The 24,698-nt window shown below is 44.0% G+C and overlaps 1 protein-coding gene across 1 annotated transcript in view; it reads left to right on the forward strand.

Annotated features, from left to right (window-relative positions):
* Positions 1-967: 967 nt before the first annotated feature.
* The window catches only part of myo15ab (myosin XVAb), a 41,363-nt gene continuing 17,632 nt past the window's right edge, over positions 968-24,698 (forward strand). The window contains exons 1-42 of the mRNA XM_061083144.1: positions 968-2,359; positions 2,457-2,576; positions 2,697-3,014; positions 3,547-3,744; positions 3,997-4,157; positions 4,545-4,965; positions 5,261-5,343; positions 5,887-5,950; positions 6,125-6,234; positions 7,433-7,507; positions 7,621-7,711; positions 7,860-7,865; positions 7,964-8,067; positions 8,447-8,510; positions 8,804-8,917; positions 10,450-10,611; positions 10,827-10,940; positions 11,056-11,114; positions 11,417-11,540; positions 11,660-11,755; positions 12,850-12,981; positions 13,512-13,637; positions 13,858-13,935; positions 14,066-14,217; positions 14,848-14,893; positions 15,005-15,129; positions 15,628-15,745; positions 15,874-16,049; positions 17,563-17,670; positions 17,875-17,984; positions 18,459-18,589; positions 18,851-18,946; positions 19,494-19,622; positions 19,723-19,829; positions 20,026-20,204; positions 21,002-21,074; positions 21,202-21,393; positions 22,253-22,320; positions 22,498-22,571; positions 24,036-24,144; positions 24,383-24,469; positions 24,571-24,635. Coding sequence (XP_060939127.1) covers positions 968-2,359; positions 2,457-2,576; positions 2,697-3,014; positions 3,547-3,744; positions 3,997-4,157; positions 4,545-4,965; positions 5,261-5,343; positions 5,887-5,950; positions 6,125-6,234; positions 7,433-7,507; positions 7,621-7,711; positions 7,860-7,865; positions 7,964-8,067; positions 8,447-8,510; positions 8,804-8,917; positions 10,450-10,611; positions 10,827-10,940; positions 11,056-11,114; positions 11,417-11,540; positions 11,660-11,755; positions 12,850-12,981; positions 13,512-13,637; positions 13,858-13,935; positions 14,066-14,217; positions 14,848-14,893; positions 15,005-15,129; positions 15,628-15,745; positions 15,874-16,049; positions 17,563-17,670; positions 17,875-17,984; positions 18,459-18,589; positions 18,851-18,946; positions 19,494-19,622; positions 19,723-19,829; positions 20,026-20,204; positions 21,002-21,074; positions 21,202-21,393; positions 22,253-22,320; positions 22,498-22,571; positions 24,036-24,144; positions 24,383-24,469; positions 24,571-24,635 — 6,357 coding nt within the window. The remainder of the gene's footprint in view (positions 2,360-2,456; positions 2,577-2,696; positions 3,015-3,546; positions 3,745-3,996; positions 4,158-4,544; positions 4,966-5,260; positions 5,344-5,886; positions 5,951-6,124; positions 6,235-7,432; positions 7,508-7,620; positions 7,712-7,859; positions 7,866-7,963; positions 8,068-8,446; positions 8,511-8,803; positions 8,918-10,449; positions 10,612-10,826; positions 10,941-11,055; positions 11,115-11,416; positions 11,541-11,659; positions 11,756-12,849; positions 12,982-13,511; positions 13,638-13,857; positions 13,936-14,065; positions 14,218-14,847; positions 14,894-15,004; positions 15,130-15,627; positions 15,746-15,873; positions 16,050-17,562; positions 17,671-17,874; positions 17,985-18,458; positions 18,590-18,850; positions 18,947-19,493; positions 19,623-19,722; positions 19,830-20,025; positions 20,205-21,001; positions 21,075-21,201; positions 21,394-22,252; positions 22,321-22,497; positions 22,572-24,035; positions 24,145-24,382; positions 24,470-24,570; positions 24,636-24,698) is intronic.

Raw genomic sequence — 24,698 nt, forward strand, 5'->3', positions numbered from 1 at the left:
GTTAATAAAGTAAAGTAAATAAAGACATTAGACGTCCCCCGTAAAGTGAAGCAACTTGTGCATGTTCTATTCTATGTTCTAAATATGTTCTATTTTTTCACCAAATGTAGTGCTTCCTTAACTTCTTGTATTTCTGTTGTCTTTTTTTTTATAGCAGATGATGACAGATCCAATGATGATGCCACAACAACAGGGTTATGGTCTTCCCTTAACCCCTACTCCAACTGCCATGATTATTAAACAAGCAAATATGTCCCCTCGTCCTGCACGCCATCTGCAGCCCTCTCCGACTCCATCCCGCCGCTCCGTCATGATGCGCTCCCCTCAGATGCCACGCCATCCCTCTGCCATGCCTTCCCCTGTACCCTCTCCTATGCTTTCACGTGGACGTAGCCCCTCTCCACAACCACCCATGAGGAGTGGGTTCATAGGTGCTCAAAGACCCCCTTCTATTATGTCGAGACAGATCTCCCCTCCTATATCTCCCATGGCGTCCCCCCTCGCCCAGCGTAGAATGCAGCCTCAGAGATCACCTTCTCCTATAACCAGAGGACCCTCACCACCCCATTCTCCCCGTGCTTCCATGAGGAGGCGAAGTCCTACGTCCTCACCAAGAGCATCAATGAGGCAACGTTCTCCACCTTCCTCACCACGTGCATCCATGAGGAGGCGAAGTCCTCCAGCCTCGCCCACTGCTGCCCGCAGTCCATATGGGCAGAGGAGTATGCATAGTCCACCCACTGTTCCACTCGCCCCTGGTTATATATCTGCCCCTCTCTCTCCACAGCTCAGCCGGAGACCATCTCCCTCTCAATCCCATCGCAGTTTATCCCCTGCAGGGCGCCGTCCAGCTCCATCATCTCCCACGCTTTCTCGCCGCTCAACTCGGCTGCACAGGAACCCCACGCCCTTTCCCAGGCATAGGATGGGGGGAAATGTTCCTTTAGGTACTGTCAGACCCTCCCCTATGGGTCTCAGAGGGCGTCCAGTGCCCCCACCCACCCAGAACGTGCGTCCATTCCGTGCCTCCTCTCTGAGGAGCAACAGGTCCTCTGTTCTCACAGTGGATTCCTCTCTCTACTCTTCCCCTTTCCACTCCCCTCACATGGTCCACCGTGCTCCCCTGGGGAGGAGAGAATCTGGCCGATATCCTTCTCGCCCTGTAGCTCGAGGACGTCCCCTCATGCAGTCCAGGAGAAGGATGCCTCCTGCTTCTCCTCAACCGTCTCTGAAACAAATGCGCCATCCTGCATCCCCGCGCCTCTCTCCTCGTCTTTCTCGTCAGCCCTCTCCCCTCATGTCCCCTAGAGCAGCCCATCCACATTTTTATGCACCAGAAGCTTATGTATCTGACCCCTATGCTGATCCTTATGCTGATCAGCTTGTTGCTCCCTCTTCTCCCATGTTATCTAATGCTATGCAGAATCAGGCTATCCGGCAGGCATCTTTTTCTTCACCCCTTGGCCCAGAGGTGGTAGGCATGGCTCCTGAATATGTAGAACCTTATTATCCCTCATCCCCTAACTTGTCTGGCGCAATGCAAATCCGGGCCATTCGGGATGCATCCTATGTTTCCACCCTTCAGCAACCAATGTCACATTATGAACAACCCATGCCACCTTCTTCCCCAATGCTCTCTGGAGCTCTGCAGAATCGGGCAGTGAGAGATTCATCCTATATTTCTCCTTTACAAGGACCAATGTCACATTATGAACAACCCATGCCACCTTCCTCCCCAATGCTCTCTGGAGCTCTGCAGAATCGGGCAGTGACAGATGCATCCTATGTGTCTTCCCTTCAGAGGCCTCGGTCCCCATATGCTGCATCTGTGCCTTCATCTCCAATGCTCTCTGGAGCCATGAGACATGGTCAGGCACTAAGAGGTGTATCGTCTTATCAGACTCCACAGCTTCATTCACCTTACGGGCCAACTGTGGTTACCCCATATGATTATATCTCTGAGCCTGGCCCAGCACCGTTGCTCCATGATGCCCTGCTGAACCGATCTGACATGCAGGGTGTTTCATCTTTACGATCACCAATGATGCAACGGCGAAATCCTTATGCCCCTGCTGGTCCTCACCTCACCAGCGCATTACAGCAGAACCCTAACCTCCGCCAAGCGTCTTATCAGACACCGCTCCGACGGCCCTCTTATGGGGCCCCGGCACCCTCTTCTCCAATGCTGGGAAGTGCCCTGCTAAACCCCCAGATGATGCAGGCATCATACCGCCTGCCAGACGGAACCTTGGTGTCACCATATGCAAATTCACGTTCCTCCCCTATGCTTGGCAATGCCTTGCAAAACCAACAACTCCGCGGCGCCTCGTACACATTGCCTGATGGATCAGTTATCAGGGTAGGTAGAAAAGGAACATGTCAAAGGGTTTGTGTTCATACAGTACTAAGATGACAAATTGCATTGTTGTACTCTCCTGACACTCCTATCCACACAGGACCCACGTGAGCCCCAGATGTCCATGTCTCCGAATCTTTCCAGAGCTCTTCAGAACCAGGATCTTAAGTCTGCTTCATATACTCTCCGTGATGGCACCATTATAGACCCCAGACAGCAAGTAACCCATGACTCTTTATCCTTGACTTAAATCGAATTCACCTTTTAATATAATTACATCTAGTCCCTCTTCTGATTACATTTTATCCTCTGAAGTTTAACTTATGTCTGTGTTGTGCAGCAAACTATCTCCCCAAACCTGGCTAAGGCCCTGGGCAACCCAGCTCTGCGTCAAGCCTCTTACACTCTTCCTGATGGCACCATCGTGATTGACCCCAGGAAACCGAAGTCTCCGAACCTGACCGCCGCACTTCAGAACCCTTACCTGAAAAGCTCTTCGTACACGCTGCCAGATGGCACGATCATCATTGATCCAAGGAAACCTGTCTCTCCAAACCTGTCCGGTGCTCTTCAAAACTCTATGCTGCGGGATGCGTCCTTCAATTTACCAGGAGGAATGCATGACCCCAATATTCCCATATCACCACACCTGGCCAATGTTAGTAATAGATACAGACTCTTTTTTTGTGTGTGTGTTCTGTTCTATTACTCTTTCCTCCCCTGTCATCCAAATAGTAATAATAGTGTAGAATGTAATTCTTTTAACAAATTGATATAGCTCTTTGTATTTTGCTGATAATAATTGCTGATTAAACACACTCATCTTCTCCTTTAATAAATAAATAGATAACTACATTATAGTGCCTGTGGCTCTGGAGGTAGAGGGGATCGATCCCCGGCTCCTCCAGTCCACATTCTGAATTTTCCTGCATGATATTGAATTGCAAATTGTCCCTGATGGGTGTGCTGGCGGTTTATGAATGGTTTGTGACAGAAAAAGAGCTGTGTAAAGTGCTGGATGATTATGTACATGAAAGGGAAAATTTAACTGTAAAGTGCTTTTTGTGGTCTAAAAACTGAAAAAGCCCTATATAAATATACCGTTACCATTTCATTCAATTGGCACTTGTTTAACTTCTCCGGCTTGTTTAACTTCTCCAGCTTTCTTTAACTGCTGTTGTTATATCTAGGCCCTCAACAACCCTGCCTTGAAAGGAGCTTCATACACGCTCCCAGATGGAACTATTATAGTGGACCCGAGGAAACCAAAGAGCCCCAATCTGACGGCCGCCCTGCTGAACCCCTATTTAAAGGGTTTGTCATATACCCTGCCTGACGGAACCATCATTATTGACCCACGGAAGCCAGTTACCCCTGACCTGTCTAAGGTGTGTACCGGTTCAAATTATCTTGATTTTAACTTTGCTGCTGTAATACTTTTTTATTATCAACTCTTTTCCCAAATCCAGTCCATGTGTGTTTAAAAATCAAACCTAACCTTTCAGCCATTATTATGATGATAATGATTCGTACTATTTAGTTGGATGTAATTATAACTTTACCCGCAGGCTCTTATGAATGACAACCTTCGAAACGCATCATACCATCTCCGTGATAGTTCCCTGGTTATCCCCGGCCAGAAGCCCAACCTCTCCGGTGCCCTGAGGCAAAACAAAGCACTTCGGTCCACAGGTCTCTATCACCTGTCAGAAAACTCTGCACTGTCAGGCGTGCCTAAACCCACTCCTCCTAATCTCAGCTCAGCAATGAAGAATGGGGAACTCCATGGTGCCAGATACAGGTAGGGAACGACACCATTAATGGGGACTGGGACAGAGAATGACATCATAGAGAAAAGTTTTCGATAGTTATATGTTGATTGAAATTAAACATAAACCCCATGAAACTAAGCAAGTGTTTTATTTCTGTTATTTGTTAGATTATTTGTTCTGTCATCACTACTTTCATATTGGCTCCTGGCATAGTAAATAAATTAGGCTGGTGACACTAAAGCCTAACTTTGTTTTTAAAGTTAACTAGACTATATATCAGTAGAGCACATTCCTCCACAAAGACCACACAATCCTATATTTCTTTTATAATAAAAATCAAAGAGAAAAAGAATCATAGATCACAAAATCATGCACCATCTTGCTCCATGTTGTGCAACCCTGTGTTCATTGATTAGAGCCTTCGTTTGCCCCCCCCCCAGGCTGCCGGATAGATCTGTTCTCACGCGTCGGTTCCACAACCCCAGTCTGAACGACGCCATCCAAAACCAGGATCTTCGCTACGCCTCCTACAGGGTGCCAACGGGCCTGCAGGGGGAGGATAACCGCTACGCTGTGATTCCTCCCTATGGGCCACACTCAGGCCACTGGGCCAGGAATGCCCCAGGAGGAGGAGGAGGGGAGGGAGGGGAGGACGTCTGGGCAGCGGAGAGGGTTTTACCACATGGGACCGTCCAGAATCTGACAAAGTGGGCCATGTACAGAGAAGACGGAGTGATGGAAGGATATCTACCCACAGCTCGTTTCTTTGACGGACAACAGGACCCGGACTGGAGTCCTGACAGAGACAGAGCACCTGGTCAGAACTGGTATGACAAGGTAGGGAAATATTCATTTATGTGTTTCTACATGTGTGGACTTTGAAGTTTTATATGATTCCATATGACAGCTGACAAAATATTTGAATAGCGATGAGTGTGATACAAACATTATTCGAGCAGTACCTATAAAACACAGGATAAAGAAGGTGGATGACCCACTTCAGAGTTCACCAACAACAATATTCAAATGTCTGCATATTTTACATTAGCTCTGCATCAAGCGGATGACAACGTCCCTCAAGCTTTGACAATGTTGCCTGACAGTGTTTGAATAATTATGTTTGTTTGGCCAGATCTTCTCCATCCTGAGCTTGCCCACGACAGGCCACAGGGTGAAGAACTGGGCGGAGGGAATGGAGGACATGACACAGCTGCCGTAAGCACAAACCAGTATTACCAAGCATCCTCACCGCTGGTCGTGACTTTTGTACTTGCATTATTATTATTAGAGATTATTATTATATCATTGTGGTCGCCTTTTAATTGTGTCATATCCACTTTACCCATGGCTTTGCCTGTCTCTACTTTAACTTTTTTGACAAACAAAATGTGAAGAAGGAAAAACATAATGCTAGCCAGTTAGCTGTTTGTATAATGCTTCAGGAATATTCATAACAATTTGCTGAGTAACATGAATAAAACTTGAATACATTATCCCATCAGTCAGTCAGGGAGATATTCATTGGCAATGGAGGTGAAGACAACAGCCTTCGCAATCCCACGCTGCTTCAAGTCAAAACTTCCCCTGTGTGATTCATAACATCCCATCATTTTACTTTGCACTGAGAAAGTCATTGAGTGACATTGAAGCATAATTAATTTTTGGGAAATCAAAGCAAGTGTGGGAATTGTGCTCCAGTGGGACAATATGTGCTCTGTGCATGTGTGTGTGTTTAATTTCCTCATTGTTTGATTTCAGAGAGCTGAACGACACCACGGTTCTGATGAACCTGAAGAAGCGCTACGACCAGGAACACGTCTATGTATACCTCATTTCAAAAATGCAAATTGAATAACAAATATCTTCAAATGTCATGGTCAGCTACATCCACTCATCCACTCTCCTTCTTGTCCTTTTGTCTCTCTCTCTCTCTCTCTCTCTCTCTCTCTCTCTCTCTCTCTCTCTCTCTCTCTCTCTCTTTCCCTCCACCACACAGACGTACATAGGCAGCATCCTCGTGTCTGTGAATCCCTACAAGTTGCTGAATGTGTACGGCACAGACATGGTGCTTCAGTATGAAGGCCGGGGCCTGGGCGACAACCCTCCGTAAGACCCAGGAGTGTGTGTGTGTCTGTGTGTGTGTATTTGTGTTATTACCTAGTCTGTTTACTCAGTCAAATTATGTGGTCTAATCTTAAGTAAGTGGATAAATCGTAGTTAAAGAGAAGTCATTAAGGTCGGAGTTCAGGAAGTAACAGGTTGGTCAAGGTTTGATGAGTCTCCAGGAAATTATTGTCAATTAAAGTCAGTGTTATCTCCACTGAGACATGAGGAGGACGTGTTGGATGTGTGTGTGTGTGTGTTTGTCGCTGTGTGTGTGTCTGCTTGTATATTTTTATCAAATCTGATGGAAAGTGATGAGAAACTGCTTTTCAGGACAGATTTTCTACTTATTAGAATTAGAGAAACAGTCTACATATTATAATGTTCAGAAAACCAAGCTCCATCATATTAAATCATATAATAAGTGATGCCATGAAGAAGTCACGATTAAGTCCGAAAATGACATCACACATTGATCAAAAATGCATTTATCAATCTATTCTTGGTTTGAATCCCAGTATGTTCTCCCCCTTGTGTGGGTGCTCAATCTTCCTCCCACAGTCCACAGAGTTAATTACAGATTCTAAATTGTCCATTGGTGTGAATGTGGGAGTGAATGGTTTTCCATCTTTGCTGACAACCTGTCCAGGGTGTCCCCCCCCCCCCCCCCCCCCCAACCTGGCAAATGTCACTTGGGATTTACTCCAGCCCCTCAAGGGACATGTTTTTACTACTATTACTTTGCCCTTTAGTCGATTTTTTGAAAAAGAGGGAGAAAGAACCACTGTTTGAACATTATTGTCCCATTAAAATAACAAATGCAGAGGAGGGTTAAGTCCTGGTAGATTTATGAGCTCTCTCGGTGCTTTCTGCCTCTGAGAGGAGTAGATAAACCAAACTCTCTAACCTTTAACTGAAACCTCTGAGACTGGGAGCTCCTGTGATTATACTGTTGTACTACATCTGTCTACATGTGTCGTGAGCTGTGCTCCGAGATGCAGTACGGTGGTAAATAAAGGTGTAAATGCCGGCGCTCTCAGGTGTTAGTGGGAGGCTCCGGTTCCACTGATGCTGGTTGGTTGCCAAGGGAGAGTTTGGTTATGATTTCACCGCCACTTCACATCTACACACACACACAAAGACAAACACACTTAACACGTACAATACATTTGTTAATTGAAAAGGTTTTGTTGTGTTGCAGTCATCTCTTTGCCATTGCTAACCTCTCGTATAACACCATGATGGATGCCAAAAAGGACCAGTGTATTGTGATCAGGTACAAAATGCCCTGTAGTATATTTTTGGAATATACATTCTGTCCCTTTCAAATGTACTGATAATTGGAAAAGTTATGTAAAATACTCGGGTGAACTGTTTCTGTTATGACAGCGGAGAAAGCGGGTCAGGAAAGACGGAAGCTACGAAGCTAATCCTGCGTTACTTGACAGCCATACATCACAAACGCAACATCACACAACAGGTAGATATACGTTTTATTATGTATATATTTATACATATGTACCTATAAGTACATTCATGCAAATACAAAATGTTCACAAAATACTGTGGTCATTTAATCTAACTTTGTTTTCCCTCCCTCTCCCTTGTTTTCTGTCATTTACCTTCAGATAGAGGTAAAGTGTTCCTCCTCTTGTTCTTCCTCTCCTGACATGATAAGAATCCCTGTTAGAAGGTAACCATAGTAACATTACTGTCTCTGGTGATCGGTCAGATCCTGGAGGCCATGCCCCTGTTGGAATCTTTCGGGAATGCCAAAACGGTGCGCAATGACAACTCTTCACGCTTTGGCAAATACACGCAGATCTACATGGAGGAGTGAGTGATTTACAACTTATCAAGAACAGAACATCAGCAACAGTTTTGAGATGTCGGCTCAAAACTGAATTTTAGCAGGAAGTTCCAACATATTTAGCAATCGGCCGAAAAAGATTTTAACCATAAAATGTCCAAAGAGTGAGTTGATAAATGTGTCACAGTATTTAATTGCGTTGGTTTGAACTACTGAATATTCTGACATGTCCCAGTAACACAGAGCTGTGACCGAGACCTGAGCACATTATGCATGCATGACCTGTTACTTAACTCGGACTGTGTGTGTGTGTGTGTGTGTGTGTGTGTGTGTGTGTGTGTGTGTGTGTGTGTGTGTGTGTGTGTGTGTGTGTGTGTGCGTGTGCGTGTGCGTGTCATTTACCAGGGGTGTAATCAGCGGTGCCATAACGTCTCAGTACCTGTTGGAGAAGTCTCGCATTGTCTTTCAGGTGAAAAACACACACACACAAACACACACGCACACACACACACACACACACAGCAGGTCAAGTGGAGTCTTCTTACATGTGAGTCACCGTGAGAAAGATGAGATTGTAGCAGCAGACAGAACAAGAGGTGTCTAACACATATAGTAACTGGGACTATATGTGTCTTTCATTTTCTACTGTAACATCTGAATGTCAGGAAATCTACCACCACACAACTAAATCGAAGAGTGTGTGTGTGTGTGTGTGTGTGTGTCTGTGTGTGTCTGTATATGTCTGTGTGTGTTCATGCACAGGCCAAATCAGAGAGGAACTACCACATCTTCTACGAGATGTTAGCTGGTCTTCCTCCCCACGAGAAGACCCCACTTTATCTGCAGGAACCTGAGACTTACTACTATCTGAATCAGGTACACACACAAATGAAGAAGCACACTCCGCTACACACACACACACACACACAAACACACACACAGGACACTTTAAGGAGTGGTCACCGCAATCAATTTAACAGACATGTTAACAAATGAGATGTCAATTTCTTTAAAACGTGACATTTATTCTACCTCGTGATTAATGACACGAGCATAAAACTCATTGTTGTGGCCAAATTCCGACTGACTAACCTTTAGTGGAAGTTTCCTGCATCTCAGGTTTGATGAACGATAAATGCAATTAGCAGATTTATACATAGTGAGAGTTGTGAGAAGTTCAGCGGGATTTTACCTTTTCAGATTGTTTCATGTGAATAATAAAGACTGTAGACGTCCATCACTCTGATCCACACTGACGTCTCTCCACAGCTATTCACCATTAAAGATTAATGCAACTGTCTGTGGTCCCTGTAGGATACTCTGACTTTTCCACCACTCCATGAACTGGATATTTTTGGGTCTCTACTGGGATGCCTCTGCAGTTACTGGATCGATTGTCATGAAATTTGATGCAGACATTCATGTTCCCCTCAGAATGAATTGTAATAACTTTGATAACTTTTTAACTTGTCATCTAGAAGCATCATCCTTTCCCCCTTCTGTCCAAATACCTGCAAAACTAATGACATTCACCTAAACCTCAGATGTGTGTTGTGTTTAGTGCTTATTAGCCAAGTGTCCAACTAAATTAGCTACAGGTTTATGAATCATCAGATTTAACTCATGAACTTTTTGCATTGAGACCCTCAGGTTGCTTTACAGACAGTTTCTCCCATTAAGACACTGATTCATGGGTATTTAACCACTGCTCAGGTGTCTGTTCTTTCTCTGACGCCTCTTCTCTCCTTGCTTCATTTATGAGACCTGATGAAACACTGAGCAACATAATGCTGATAACCTCATGATGCAAGATGCTTAACTGTTTCCATTGACGTCCAGTTTGTGGTTTCTACTACCAGCAACTGGGGTCTCGCTTTTTACCTTTGCCAATGAGGTTCTTTTTCAAAGGATGAAGCAATTTAAAGTTAGTGCAGATCTGGACAAACCAAAGTATCCAGGATTCGTTTTTCACTTCTACACTATTGGAAGTGTTTTCTTGACATTTTCACAGTTTTCCAAATGGGAGAATCAATTGGTCTTTAAGGGGAAAACAATCTGCCACATTTAGGGAACTGATATCCAAGAGTGTGTGAGATTTGTTCCAGCTTGATTGAATTAAAGTGGACAGAGGTATACTCTCTACTGATGCCATTCTAGTTTAAAGAGTATCTTAGCAGCAGGCTGAAAAGTCCTGCCTCACTGTCCTCATTGGTGGAAACTGTCACATCTCTACATTGCCTTTCTACCTCACTGCAGCAAGGTGAGACTCTGAACTTCTGAATGTTCCCAGAAACAAGAGTTTCAGCTCCTGATAAGTCACTCTTTAATTAGAGCGGTGATGAATTGTGCTCAGGGTAAGTATGCGGTTGCTGATAATGGTGTGTGTGTGTGTGTGTGTGTGTGTGTAGGGAGGGGATTGTACCATAGAGGGGAAGGATGACGGAGAGGACTTCAGGCGTCTGCTGAGTGCCATGGACATCCTGCGTTTCACCCCAGAGGAGCAGAGCGGCATCTACAGACTGCTGTCCTCTGTTCTTCATCTGGGGAACGTTTACTTCCAGCCACACCAGGTCTGTCACACACACACACACACACACACACACACAGACACACACATTGAGACCATCATCGATCAACATTATTATCATTTTCCCTCAGCTGCAAAAAGGAAAATTAATTTATGCGTGCGTGTGTGTGTGTGTGTGTGTGTGTGTGTGTGTGTGTGTGTGTGTGTGTGTGTGTGTTTGTGTGTATGTGTGTGTGTGTGTGGTGCACGTCCCTGCAGGCTGAGGGTCAGAAGGTTGCGTCGGTGGTGAGTGGGCAGGAGATCAGAGTTGTCGCTGAGCTGCTGCAGATCTCACCCGACGGCCTGCAGAAGTCTGTCACCTTCAAACTGACAGTGAGGAGAACACACTTCACATTTAAAAAATGCACATTCATTATAGACATGCGGACTTTTTTAATGTGGTAGTTAAAGAGATTGTTGTTTGACAACAGGTGTGCTTGACTCCTAGGATACAGTACGAGAGAAGATCTACACTCCGCTCACTGTGGAGAGTGCTGTGGATGCCAGGTGAAATAAAAGTCTGAGTCGAGTATCTGTCAAATTCAATCATTTCCCCCCCGATAAACTGTCTGACAGTCCTGTTTGGAATTTTTCTAATTTCCTCATTCATTCACTCTCTAAAGTCGTACCAGGAGAATTCTAGAGATAGTGAGCCATCTTTGATATTCCCCTCCAATCTTTGGCAGAGGCATGTGAGGACAAAAGGACGTCAGGGCCGGGGGGGGGGGGGGGACTTTTCAGATGTCCTCTGTTTCCATAGGAACCGGGCTTTCTGTTTCCATAGAAACCTTATTGTGTGTTCTTCATAGAGATGCTGTTGCCAAGATCCTGTACTCGCTACTGTTCAGTTGGCTGACGGAGCGCATCAACGGACGGGTCTACCCTCGCAACGAAGCCCTCTCCATCTCCATATTGGACATTTATGGATTTGAGGTCACGCCGAAAAACACGATTCCGCTCAATAATGTTTCTCTCGGCTGATGCATCTGAGCTGACGTCTATGTTAAACCCACACAAACGACCCCACGACATCTCTGCTCTTTGCCCTGCAGGAGCTACAGGTGAACAGTTTTGAGCAGTTGTGCATCAACTACGCCAATGAAACTTTGCAGTTCTTTTTCAACAAGGTCATCTTCCAGGAGGAGCAGGTCAGCAAAGCTACAAGTTCTTTTGTTATCACACGTTTTCCTAACGAGGAATTATTGGGTGATTTGTGTCTCAAAAGAGGTCGAGACCCTTGTTAAAGCTGAAATAAATTTGATTAAAGAAAAAGTAGCAACTATAGTGAAACTGCACATTGAAATATAGTTATTCAGCATTTTATACATATATATATATATTTGTGTGTTAGAGGTCTTCTAATCAGCTTTTTAAATGTGCACATGTCCATGACTAATACTTCCGACAGAGAAAGTCTGACTGGGACGGCAGAGCGTGGAGATGAAACGAGAGGTCATTACGAGTAGCAATTCATCCTTGTAGTCAAGATTAATTTCTTTTAAAGCCCCAAAAGTAAGTCGCTTCTGTCGGCTTCCGGAAGCTCAGCATTTGATTATTTGTACAAAATTAGCGCCACAAGCAAAAAGCAAAAAGCTGTGCACTCTCACTGCAGAGCTCCTCACTGTCTGTACGCAGGCGTCAACACACAGCAACACAACAAGGAAGAAGTCAGAAAGAGGCACATCACAGCCTATATCAGTGATGCATATAAAATAAATGGTATTAAAGTTCCAGGATAGGAGGCGAGTCGAACTACTGACTGTTGTGTGTTCAGTAAATGCACACTTGCGTTACTACAGGTTATAACAGTGTTTAATACGTCAGATTTTGTGAGTAATCTGCTGAACTTTGTGTGCATGGAAAGTGTACATGCTGATTAAGAAAACTTCTTGTTTATCCTACAAGTGAAACCTTCAACTTAATGGTAAGGCTTCTGCTTCTTTTTCTTCTTCTTTTGTTTAATTCTGTCTCAACTTCCTGCAGTTGAAAAGTCTGAAGGTTCAAATCGGCCCTAAACTGAAGTCTTAGAGAGATTTTAACACCCTTAGTTTCCAATCAGGAAGATTCAGTAAAGTCAAAAGACAATCAGCCTCTTTTGTTACCTGACAACAGGTCGTTAAAACTCACAAACCACAGTGGACAAAGTGGCACTTCCAAATTAAGTCGAGAAAAAAAAAGCAACAGTGGAGTCGGAAGAGTTTTATATAAAGCAACCTGATGAACTGCTGTGTGCTGTGTGTAGGAGGAGTACATGCGGGAGCAGATCGAGTGGCAGCAGAAGCCTTTCAGCCACAACCAGGCCTGTCTTGACCTCATCGCTGCTAAGCCTCATGGGATACTCCGCATCCTGGACGACCAGTGCGGTTTCCCTCAGGTACGTCCACACCTGTCAAACCAAACTTTTCATCTATTTTTTTTAAAGATATAGATACATGATGACTTAGAATTCAAGAAACTCTACAAATCTCTCACTATTTGAGCATCATGGGGGGGAAAAAGAAGACAACGGCCAATTCATGGTTCAAATAATTCCCCAGTTTTCAGAAGAAATTGATTTGGGGAGAAAAAAACAACATCTCACATATTGGATTTCTCATAAACCCGGGGACTGAAGCGTATTGTAGCCCGTTCCGATCGATACACAACTATCCCACATGAACACTTAATTGCCAACCTGCTGCTATCATTATTCCTGAGTCTCCTAACACGCGGAGCAGACTGGGCTCATATTGAGATAAACACATTATGGAGCGTCTCCGATGCTCAAAGTGAAATATGAACACGACGCTACACGAGTAACTGAGTGAAGCAATCTGCTCTGCACACGTGGGCAACATGTGTTTGTGAGGTAGAGATTTATATTCCGTGGCTCGGCAGCCGTTAACTGTCTCCAACCATCGCTAGGCAACAGACCACACCTTCCTTCAGAAGTGCCACTATCACCATGGAAACAACCCGCTGTATGCCAGGCCAAAGATGCCACTGCCAGAGTTCACCCTGAAACACTACGCTGGGAGGGTCACCTATCAGGTGCCGTCTCTTTCTTTCTTGCTTTCTTACTTGTTTTCCATTTTCGTTCGCTCAAATTTTCAATTGTTTTCCCTTTTTGCTTTCTAGAAATTGACTCTAATTGGACTTTCAACACCTTTTTGTCAACTTATTTCCCTGAACCTGCAAACAATATTATCTCTTTCTTTATCGACCTAATCTCCTTTCCATTAGAAATACATTTTCATGGTTTGTGGTGCAGGTGACTAAATTCTTGGATAAGAACTTCGACATGGTCCGTCAGGATGTGTTGGACCTCTTCACCCAGAGCAGGAACAAAGTGAGCACACACAAACACACACTTTTTGTTATAGCTCACTCTCTCCTATCGCTCAATCATTCCCCAATATCAGTAGCTATAGGTTGTCGGTCAGTTGACCTGATGCTAATCACTTGATACGTGTCTCCAGATGGTTTCCAGCCTCTTCCTGAAGCACTCGGAGTCTGTGTCCCAGCAGCGGTCGAATGTGCGACGCAGCAGCGCGGCCCGACGCCATCAGGCCAACACGGTCAGTGCGAAGTTTCAGAGCAGCCTGCAGGAGCTGCTGGAGAAGATGGAAAGGTTCGCATTGAAAACACCTCTCACTTAATCTGTAGGAAACCCCCCAACACGTCTTTGTACCATAAAGACAATGATCACATAATGTATACTGTCCTAAACATATTTAGAAACAGAAACTTTATCAATGCAACTGTGACTCACGATAATAAGTCGCACTTTAAGTGTCTACAATTCTCTGATAGATAGAGAGTGTGTATGAAATGATGATCCCTGAGGAGTGACTGATTTATTCCACAGCCCAAATCAATGACACATGTAATATTATGGGCTTGTGCCTAAAACTGACAATGAGATCTGAACCATTGGTTTCGTATCGGTGTTCAGGGATCAGCTTCGGCAACGTTAAAATCTCCCAATGTCACTGTTAGTTGGAGCCCTTTTTTCTCAGGCAGATGAATTTTATTTGCTTAATTTGAGCTCAATCACACATGAAATCAGGAGCGTCTGGAGATCAGTTTGCTCTGAAGCAGTTCAGCGTTTCAATTTTCTGCTCAGAACGTTTGGTTTTGCTTCAGTTCCCTTCCTGTTTGAGAGATGACTTCCTTACACAGGGCAAACATTACTCATCCTTTATCAAACTGTTTGATCATTTTTCTCCCCATCCATTCGTTTCCCATCTATCTGTGACAGGTGTAACCCTTATTTTGTGCGATGCATCAAGCCAAACCATCATAAGGTATATTTTTTGCAAGTTGGATGGTGTGTGCAGGTTTGCGGTGATTATTTGCATTTTTGTGATCTTTTGTATGCAGCTCATGTGAGTTGTTATGTGTGTGTGTGTGTGTAGGAGCCGGGAGCGTTCGACATGGAGCTGGTCAACGCTCAGCTGCATTACTCTGGGATCATGGAGACCATCCTTATCAGGAAGGACGGTTATCCAATCAGATTGAACTTTCGCAGTTTCTTATCGAGGTTGGTGATTTACTCCTTTTCAGTAAAGAATTGTGAGCAGCAATTGAACCGTGTAACCCTCAAGATAAAATACAGATTATAGCAGCCTCCCGTTCGGGTTTACTCGGCCCATTACAACTCGACACTTTCAGTTTCTCAAAATCCCTTGACCTATTTGCTTTCTCTGGCAAAAGAATAGTTCACACACCATATTTCTACGCTGAAATTGCCATTTGGCTCTGGCCTGCTCCTGCAGCAGGAAGGCAGTTAGAGCCAATTGATCTCACAGCACCTCTGACTACTGACTGCTGAAGTACCCTGACTTATTACAAGAAACAACATTCACACCCCATCAGATTCACAGTGGAACGACTAAATTCAAAATGTTAAATCCCAGAATGAAGTGAATCATACTTACACTGAGTCCCAGATTCACAAAGTTAAGACACTTTCTTCATACTCACCTCAGAATGCAGATATCATATTGAACCTGGTGTGTGGGCTCGGATGTGCACACAGGTATAAAGGCCTCCTCTGCCTCAGGGATCTTCCGCCTGCAGACGGTGAAAACTGTGTCATCATGCTCCACAAGCTCGGCCCGGTGAAGATCGGCTCGTACCAGCTGGGAGTCAGTAAGGTGAGCTCCCTCAGTAAAACAAAGGCCCACGCACATGCAGGAAATGTCAGGTGAAATAATAGTGTTATAAAAGTGTTCGAGATAAATCCGGTTGAATATAGATTTATTTCTGTGTGTGTGTGTTTTAGATTTTCCTGAAAGAGGAGTTGTATCAGCTGCTGGAGGGGAAGCGTGAGCGTGTGCTGCACCTGGCTGCCATGACGCTGCAGAGATACACTCGCATGTGCTTCGTCCGAAAGAACTTTGTCAAGTTCCGGCGCCGCGTGACCCTGTTTCAAGCTCGCAGCAAAGGCTACGTGGCGAGGTAATGCTCCCGAGAGGTCAGCTGCTAGTCTGTGACGACTAGGGTTGCAAAATTCTGGGAATATTCAAACTTGAAAACTTTCCATGGGAATTAACGGGAATTAACGGGAATAAACTGGAAATGTTGTGGGTAATTTATACTAACTGTATTTACCTTGTCATATACAGACATAAATATAAACATTTTGTTGTGTCATAGGCTGATTTGAGCCCTGAGGAAACTTTGGGCACTTGACTTTATGCTTCTGCATCGTTGTGTCATTCTTAACATAGGTCTATGCACAGTATTTGTAAATGTACACAGCCTTTCCTTCTACATTGGATGGGGTGAAATGTCTCCACACATGAGAGAGTGCACGTGGCATTGTTCTGTAGAATAAGATGAGAAAAAAGTTTGTAAAAAAACACTAATGCAATGCCAGAGATATAAATAGTTAGCCAAACAATTGGAATCGTCTGTAAAAATATTTTACAATTGATGGATAAATGAATGGAAATAGGCTAGATGAACAGATGAACAATCCTCAATCAGCATGCTTATATATTTTCCCGAGTAATATCATTGAAACTTACCTGACTAGTCCTGCACACTACAGCAGGCCTCAGTAGCCCTGCTGTAGAGTGAAGGATGCTGGGAGTTATCTGTGCATGTGATGGAAGAATGCACAGTGGAGGGTTGAAACTCAACGTGCAGCGTGTGCTGCATTCCATACATCTTTAAAATAGAGTTTTGAATGATGTTTTTATTGCTCAGCATTTAATTTGCATAGTTGTTGTTTTTTTCAAAATTCCCAGAATTCCATATTCCCGTGGAAAGTTTCCGGAGAGTTTCCGGAAATTTACCGGAAACTTTCCGCCCCTTTGCAACCCTAGTCACGACTCTTAGATTTAACAGCTCATAACATTCTGGTTGTACAAAGAAAGAAGAAGAAGGTTTCTTCCCCTTGTCCTCAGTTCGTCAGCATCATCAGTCTCCTCCTGGAGCTGGACTCTTAAACTGTCTTTAGCCCACTGTCCTGCTCCAGTCTGGAGTTTCAGTCCTGAGCGTTGCTATTTAGGTTTTAGTGTTTGGTTTCACGGGAGCCAAATAGGTCGAAGCTTATCACGGGCAACCCACTTCTCTTGTCCTGGATGTGAGGAGACGAGGACAGAGAATTAAGGCCACGCTCGTCCATCACAGGCGATGGGTTTCACACTCCTGGAGACATGAAGCAAGTTTACATATCATTCAAATGTGAAATATTTACTTAATTTTGACTGTAATGATGTTTCAGAGATCTAAATTACATTGAATTAAGAAAATGACATGAAATTATAACTTCTCTATAACTGTGTTCTACTCAGCTGTATATTTGAACTACTATGAGTGATGAGATTTTACTGACAATTATGAATCTTTTACTGGAAATGTTTGTTTTTAGTTTATTGAACGTTTTGACAAAATTCCCACTCACTGCTGTATCTCTGGTTTATGAATAATCCATCCTCCACGTTTATTGTGTTTTCTTTGGCAGAAAAAAGTTTGCTCTGAGGAGGAAGTACCTCAGAAGGTTCCGCTCGGCCGTGCTGCTCATCGTCAACCGTCAGCGTTACATGAGGGTATGTGCACCGGGTTTGTGTTTGTGTGACCTGAGAAACTTGTGTTGATATTTGACGGTACTTGACTTAGAAGTTCAAATAAAAACAAGTGTGATGCTGCTTTCTTTCCGTCAGACAGTGGTGGAGCCGGCAAGGAAGGCAGAGGAGGTGAGTGAGGGAACGATGTGAAGTGTGTGAGAGGGAAGAGGGAGAAGATGATGTTGTGTCAGTGTGTGATGCAACGTAAGTGTTGGATTGTGTTTGCAATGTGCGCAGGATCGAGTCAATAGAGAAGTGGTGAATGTGACAACACTGCCTATCCCTGCTGAACTGGCAGCCCTGCTGCAGGTCGCCTCAGGTACACACACACACACACACACCTGCACTTACACACACACACACACACAAACTCTTTCTCTGTCGCTCTCTGTCTCTCTCTCTCTCACACAATTAGATTGACCATTAGCATGAACGACACCACCATCGTTCATGCTTGAAAGATCCATAATTTTGTTTACCATCCTTTCGTTATTGCTTCTTGACCTCATGGCGAAGAGCTTATGAGGTCATCATCATCATCATCATATTCATCATGTGCCTGAATAAACAGATGTAGTAGCACATGTACACAAACTACACATCTAGACAAACACAACACACTCAGTCTATAAATACACTTTCATCTACAGATGTGTTCCACCTTGTGTGCAGGCACAATATGCACCGTGCACTATTTCTGCAATGACACATGGCCTCCGGTGTGTGTGTGTGTGTTTGTATGTGTGTGTGTGTGTGTTTGTGTGTGTGTGTGTGTGTCTGTGCGTGCTCACAGGTGGTGAAGAGCTGCACTCTGACTGCTTGGCCGTGGTCCAGGCTCCAAAGGTTCAGGTTGACCCTCAGCTCACCCTGCCCCTGGACATCAACAACTACCTCATGACACACTACCTCCGGGCCATATTTAGGGTAAACACGCACAAAAAACGCACAAAGAATGATATTCATGTTAAACTGCATGAAGACATGGATAAAACATAGATGGACGTTTGCAACCTCACAGGACAAAGCACAGTACTCTCGTCGTGCTTGTCCATGTCACTTTTGTCAACAGTTTTTGTGTATAATCATTTATGTGTGTGTGTGTGTGTGTGTGTGTGTGTGTGTGTGTGTGTGTGAGTGTGTGTGTGTGTGTGTGTGTGTGTGTGTGTGTGTGTGTGTGTGTTGTAGGAGCCGTTGTTCGGGTCGCTGACAGCTCCTCTGGATTCTTCTCTGATTAGAATGGATGAGGAGCTGAGACAAGGATCCCTGAACATTTTCATTCTGGTATGAAAACATCATGTTGCATCGATGTTTAACACGGGAACTCAAAGTCTAAATCCAGGATCTCAGAGGCAGCAGCCAAAGCTTGTTTTAACATCATTAAACATTTATTCTGAGCACAGATGTGTCGTAAGCTGATTTAAACGTGCATGCATTCAAAGGGGTTTTATTCTCGTGCCAGTTTGTTAAAACCTGCAACGTTTTCAGTTGATTTTGTGAATCTGGAGGAACCCTTATGAAATTGAGACATTTCATATAAATGAAATGAGCTTTCTCAGGACTTTTATAAACCTTTTAATTATTATATTTCTGCCCTAATGTGGTCAAATGTCAAGTGATCATCTTTAATTGTGTCCCATAGTTTCTACAGCTTTTTTGAAAATCCTCGCCCTTGACAGAGTTTAGCAAAAGCTCTATATTCAGTGGCCTGAAAAGTAATTTGTGGATAAGAGGCCAAAAAGCATTTAATGAAAACTAAACATTACAGCCTTTACAGATGTTTTTTCAAGTTACAGAATATGTCGTGAATCAGTGTGTGTGATTTTGACAGATACTTCGGTTCATGGGTGATCCGAACCTGAATGGGGCTCAGGAGAATCTGTTTGGGAACTACATCATCCAGAGAGGACTGGCCAATCCCAGCCTCCGAGATGAGATCCTGGCTCAAGTAGCCAATCAGGTGAGAGCTTTTCCTCTTCTAAAAAAGCCTGACCAGTCGGAAATTGCACATAATCTCAGCAGAGTTTTTTTTAATCTTCTAATTTCCTCTCCTCTTTTAGGTGTGGAGGAATCCGAACATCTTGAATTCCGAGCGCGGCTGGCTCCTCCTCTCCTCTTGTCTCTCGGCCTTCCTGCCGACTCAAAGACTGGCCAAGTATCTGCTGAAGTAAGACATGGGTGCAGACATAATCTCAATGGCAGAAGGAAGAAAACTATCTACTAGAGACACTGATATAACAATTTAAGTCTTTTCAGCTCTGGACTTTCTTTTCCCTTCTTCTCCTCTTCACCCGTGTCCCTGTGCACACGTTCCCATGCAGCTGCTGTACAGATATTCCTCTGTTCATGTTTGTTTATCGCAGGTTTGTGTCAGACTACGGTCCGGAGGGCTACGACTGCGTGTGTCAGCACCGTCTGCTCCAGGCTCTGCAGCGGCTGAGCGTCGGGCCCGAGTACGTCCGGACGTACCCCCCCTGTCTGCTGGAGTGGACGGCCAATCGCAAGAGAGCTCACACCGTCCTGCACATCCACTGCTTTGATGGTGAGTACACACAATTACACACAATGATTTTTAAATGTGTTGGAAGAAGGCCCTGGACAAACATCTGCTTTTGGAATAATTATTATAAACATTTTATGCTGCCATTTGTGCCAGATCTCGAAGAAAAGCATTATTCTTCAGTTAGAATATACATTTACTGGACTCTGAAAGAGACTTTGAGTTTAAACAAAGGATAAATAAAACATAGAGGAAAAACCCTGAGTGCTTGTGTGGAGCTTTGAGTCCCCCCTGCAAGTTAGAAACAAGTTTTCATGATTTGCATCTGTTCTTATTTTGCATTTATCTGTTTTTCCCATGAATCCATTTGTGCTGTGACTGGTCTAAATCACAGGTTACATCCCTGCACCATATCCAAGTGAAACCGTTCCATTAGCATCGACTCTGTTTGATTCCGACTCCTCTTGTCGACCCAACCTCACCCGTCTTGTTTGTGTTGTTTACCTGAGCCCCGTCAATGTACACTCTATTCAACACAAGAGTTTAATTCTCTCTCTCTCAGTTCCTCCTCTCATTAAGCTAATCTGTCCTCAGAGGATTAGACAACACCTGATACTCGCTCTGGCTCAGCAGCTGAGTTTGTGTCTGTCGGTGCTGGAGGATGTTCACTGACAGACAGGGATCAGTGCCACCAACTTGGTTGTGGAGACATTTTGAATCTGATTCCAACGACTTTTAATATCGTCCAAGATGAGAAAACACACCGGTAGTTTCTGGTGGAGTAAGAGCTGTGTGTCAGTCGGTGTTTTAATGTCTGCATTGTGCTTGTTCTCCGTCAGGTGTGTCCCTTCTATGTCCTCTACACTCCTGGACAACAGGAGAAGAAATGGCCAAAGACATCTTACAACACAGGTATCACCTGCGAGTAAAAACATAAGCACCGAATACACGGATTGGATTATAAAGAAATGTTGTAAATGGTTGTTATATACAAATATTGAGTGTGTGTGTTTGTGTGTGTGTGTGTCTGTGTGATCAGGGGTGTAGTGGAGGGCCGTCGAGGCTGGTCGGTGCTGTTGAAGGAGCCGGCCCAGTGGGTGGAGCTGGAGGGCTCTGACTACGTCCTGGACTTGATGTCGGACCTGGAGCTTCCTGCCGACTTCCCCAAACACAGCAGCTACTTCATCATCTCTGCACAGGAACCCACCAGAGTGCGGACCAATGCTAGCATGTGAGATTAAGACATTAAGGGCAATTTTTCACAATAATTAATTCACAATAATTAATTCATAATGTGAATGTATAACTAATGTCTTTAAGAAGCTGATCATTTGTTTTAACATTTCAACATTTTACACATGAGCTTCTCTCGGTGCTTCTTAGTCACTTTTCTGCCTCTTCAAAATCCACTGAACTTCCAAACACTTCTCTAACACAGTGAGTTATTTGGTCACAGACTCAAACTGAAAACTCACCAAGGATTGAACCTTAAACCAAAAAGATTCAGAGCTGTTTTCTAACATCCTGAGCCAAAGTCGGACATTTCTGAGCTATATTTCTTGAGACTGAGTTTTGAACCTCAAAGTATAGTGAGCATGGAAAGGAACCAGTGTCTCAGGGAAAATCCAGGTTCTCTTCCAGCTGTAAAAAGACACATTACCAGTATTTCTTAGATGCTAAGAGTGTTTTTATTTGGTCTTTGAATTCAAAATCCTTTTCAGAGAACTGAGATCGTGCCCATGGTCAATCAATCAATTTATCTCAAATTGTGTAAACATGGTCTTAACAATTCTTAATTTCTAAGAGATTTTGATTCTTTCCTTTGGACATTAGACTCGAATCTAATGGACATTATTGGACGTTTAGCAGGTATGGAGCCAGATATCATATTATATTTATATATTTCAGATAAAAAGAGTGTGAATATTGGCCTGTGAAGTGTGAATGAAAGGCAGCTGGTTGTAACAAGTTCTCAACATCGGCTGGTGCAGTTTTGAGTAAAAGGTTCGGTGCATTTCTTCCTCCACTGACAGGTTCACTGATGAAGATGCAGTTCTTCTGAGTGTTTTGTATTTGTTATTGTTTTACAGAAGCCTGTTGGGCGGTGGCTTCGACAAAAAGGATGATTTCATATCTTCACCCATACCCGGCTCTGATGGTAGGTCTTCACATTCAAGCAAACATATTAACACCCAATTGATTTTGTTTACAGCAGACCATGACGCCCTCTCCTCTCCTCTCCTCTCCTCTCCTCTCCTCTCCTCTCCTCTCCTCTCCTCTCCTCTCCTCTCCTCTCCTCTCCTCTCCTCTCCTCTCCTCTCCTCCCCTCGGTCAGACTCGGAGCCCCAGAGAGGGATGGATCGTTATCTCGACAGCCTGTTTGACCCTGTGCTGTCTGATGGAACTGGGGTAAGTTACGAAACTCACTCCCAGCGAAACTCACTTGACCTGACCGCTCTGAGGAGCTGTTAGGCAGAAAATAGCATGGAGTGATCCCACATCATCATTAAGGTTCTTATTAACATGCTGGCAGCTGTGTTAATGAGCAAGGAGCCTTATATTAACATAATGTGTGAAGATGAAGAAGGAGAACCGGCTCTAATCCCCATGTGTGGTCACCTGAGCTCAACTTCAAGGGTCAGAGCGAAGGATCTGAATACTTACATCAATGTGATAATATCAGTTTTCCCTCTTAAGTACATTTTTGAAACATTTCGTAAAATACAGTTTTTAAAATTTTGGCTGTAGCTCAGGAAAAATAAAAATCTTTCATATATTACAGTTTCTCTTCAATACGTCCTCATTGTATTTGTGGCAGATTTGTAGAGATGAAGTGTTTGCTGTGAGCTTGTATGATTTAATATTAATAAGATCAGTGAGTACTGTTTTGTTAGGTCAGCAGTAAAACACCTACGTCAGCTCGTATAGGATTCATTATCTCAACCATTAATCACAATATAATGATAATGAAAATGTATATAGAACTTTTTAACAGATGGTCACATAGTGCTTTACAAGACAACAAATCAATCAAATTAATAGTAAAATAATTAAAAAATTTAAATAAACAAAAAGCTCTTAATAAATTAGATTGGAGCAGAATTAAAGATGACAGTGATTTAAAACATTACACCTGCTCCGCTGTTATAAACATTAGAGTTCCAGTCTTGCAGGTGATTGTGGTTGAGGTCACTCCATGTGTTCTTAGTCAGGTCAGTGCTTCTCTGAATCTTGGCCACGTCGGCTCGATCAGTCTTCAGCCGCGACGGCAGAGCGGTGAATGTTACCCGTGCTATCGGATGCGACTGACAGGAATTAGCATGTATCGGGTGTGTTCTACAGACCTCTCCCGCCCAGCAACTTATTACGTTACCCAGTTACCGTAACTGTCACAGCGACTGGATCGCCACGGTGATTTCCGACCCAGGCAACGCGCGGATCCGCTTACGAGGAACTGACACTCTGGCAAATGAAGGGCTGACTATTTAATGAGACATGGCCTACGAGCACATGGTCCCGTGGATTTGTTGGGTCAGTGGCTGATTCCTGATGGAACGGCTGCACATTGAAGAGGAAGCTCGTCACTGATCTGACACTCAAAGCTCCCGACACAAGAATATTATTCACTTCTTTTATCTCTTTACCTTTGCAACACAAATGCACTAATTAAATAAATACTGTGCCAATATCTGTCGTATCAAATATTTAATGGAGTCACAGTAGAAAAAGTCTTTAAACATCAGTTCAGTTTATTCAAAACACATTTCAATATTTTATTAAGGAGTCAAAAACTTTAAAAATGCAATGTTTTGTAAGATGTTATTTCAAACCATTGTGACAAATAAATGTAATTGGGGCTTTGATATTTAATAGGAAGTCGAGTCGGCTGCAGGACTCTCCAGCAGGATGAAGGGGGCCGGGGGAGTTGGAGGGGGGTGGCAACAGCAGGGGCCGTCCACGGGCCCCCCGCCTCCACCTGGAGGTCAGACACAAGAGACAACCGTCACACACTCAGTCATCAACACTTTGTAATTAACACTGTAGTGACTAAAGTAAATCACGTCATTTTGTGTCAAATATAATGAACTTAATGGAATAATTTGGGACAAAGCCAGAGAGACACACGTACACAAAGGAAGTAACTCACGAGCTACACAAATCATTACAAAGTGCAGTTAACACACTTAAAAATCAGTGTGTGTTTGTTTGCGTGTCCTCAGCTGTGAGAGTCCTTCCTGTGGGGGGTGTGATGTCGCCTCGTGTTGCAGCCGTGACACCTGTGACACCTGTGACACCTGTGACACCTGGTTCGTATCAAATATGGAAAGAAATATGAGGAAAAGGAAAAAGCTGGAAGGTAATTCCCCTCCTGTCCCGTTCACTGTGGGTCTGCTCCTCCCTCCTCCAGATGCCCAGCAGGCTGCTCTGGATCGGCAGCAGCAGGCAATCGTGAACCAGCAGGCCATCATCCTGGTAAACCCTCTGTGAGGATCCGTGTCTGTTCACCTGTCCTCGTGTTTTTTGGATTTTAACGCT

This window comes from Limanda limanda, chromosome 2 (genome assembly GCF_963576545.1).
Source record: "Limanda limanda chromosome 2, fLimLim1.1, whole genome shotgun sequence".
Lineage (NCBI taxonomy): Eukaryota > Metazoa > Chordata > Actinopteri > Pleuronectiformes > Pleuronectidae > Limanda > Limanda limanda.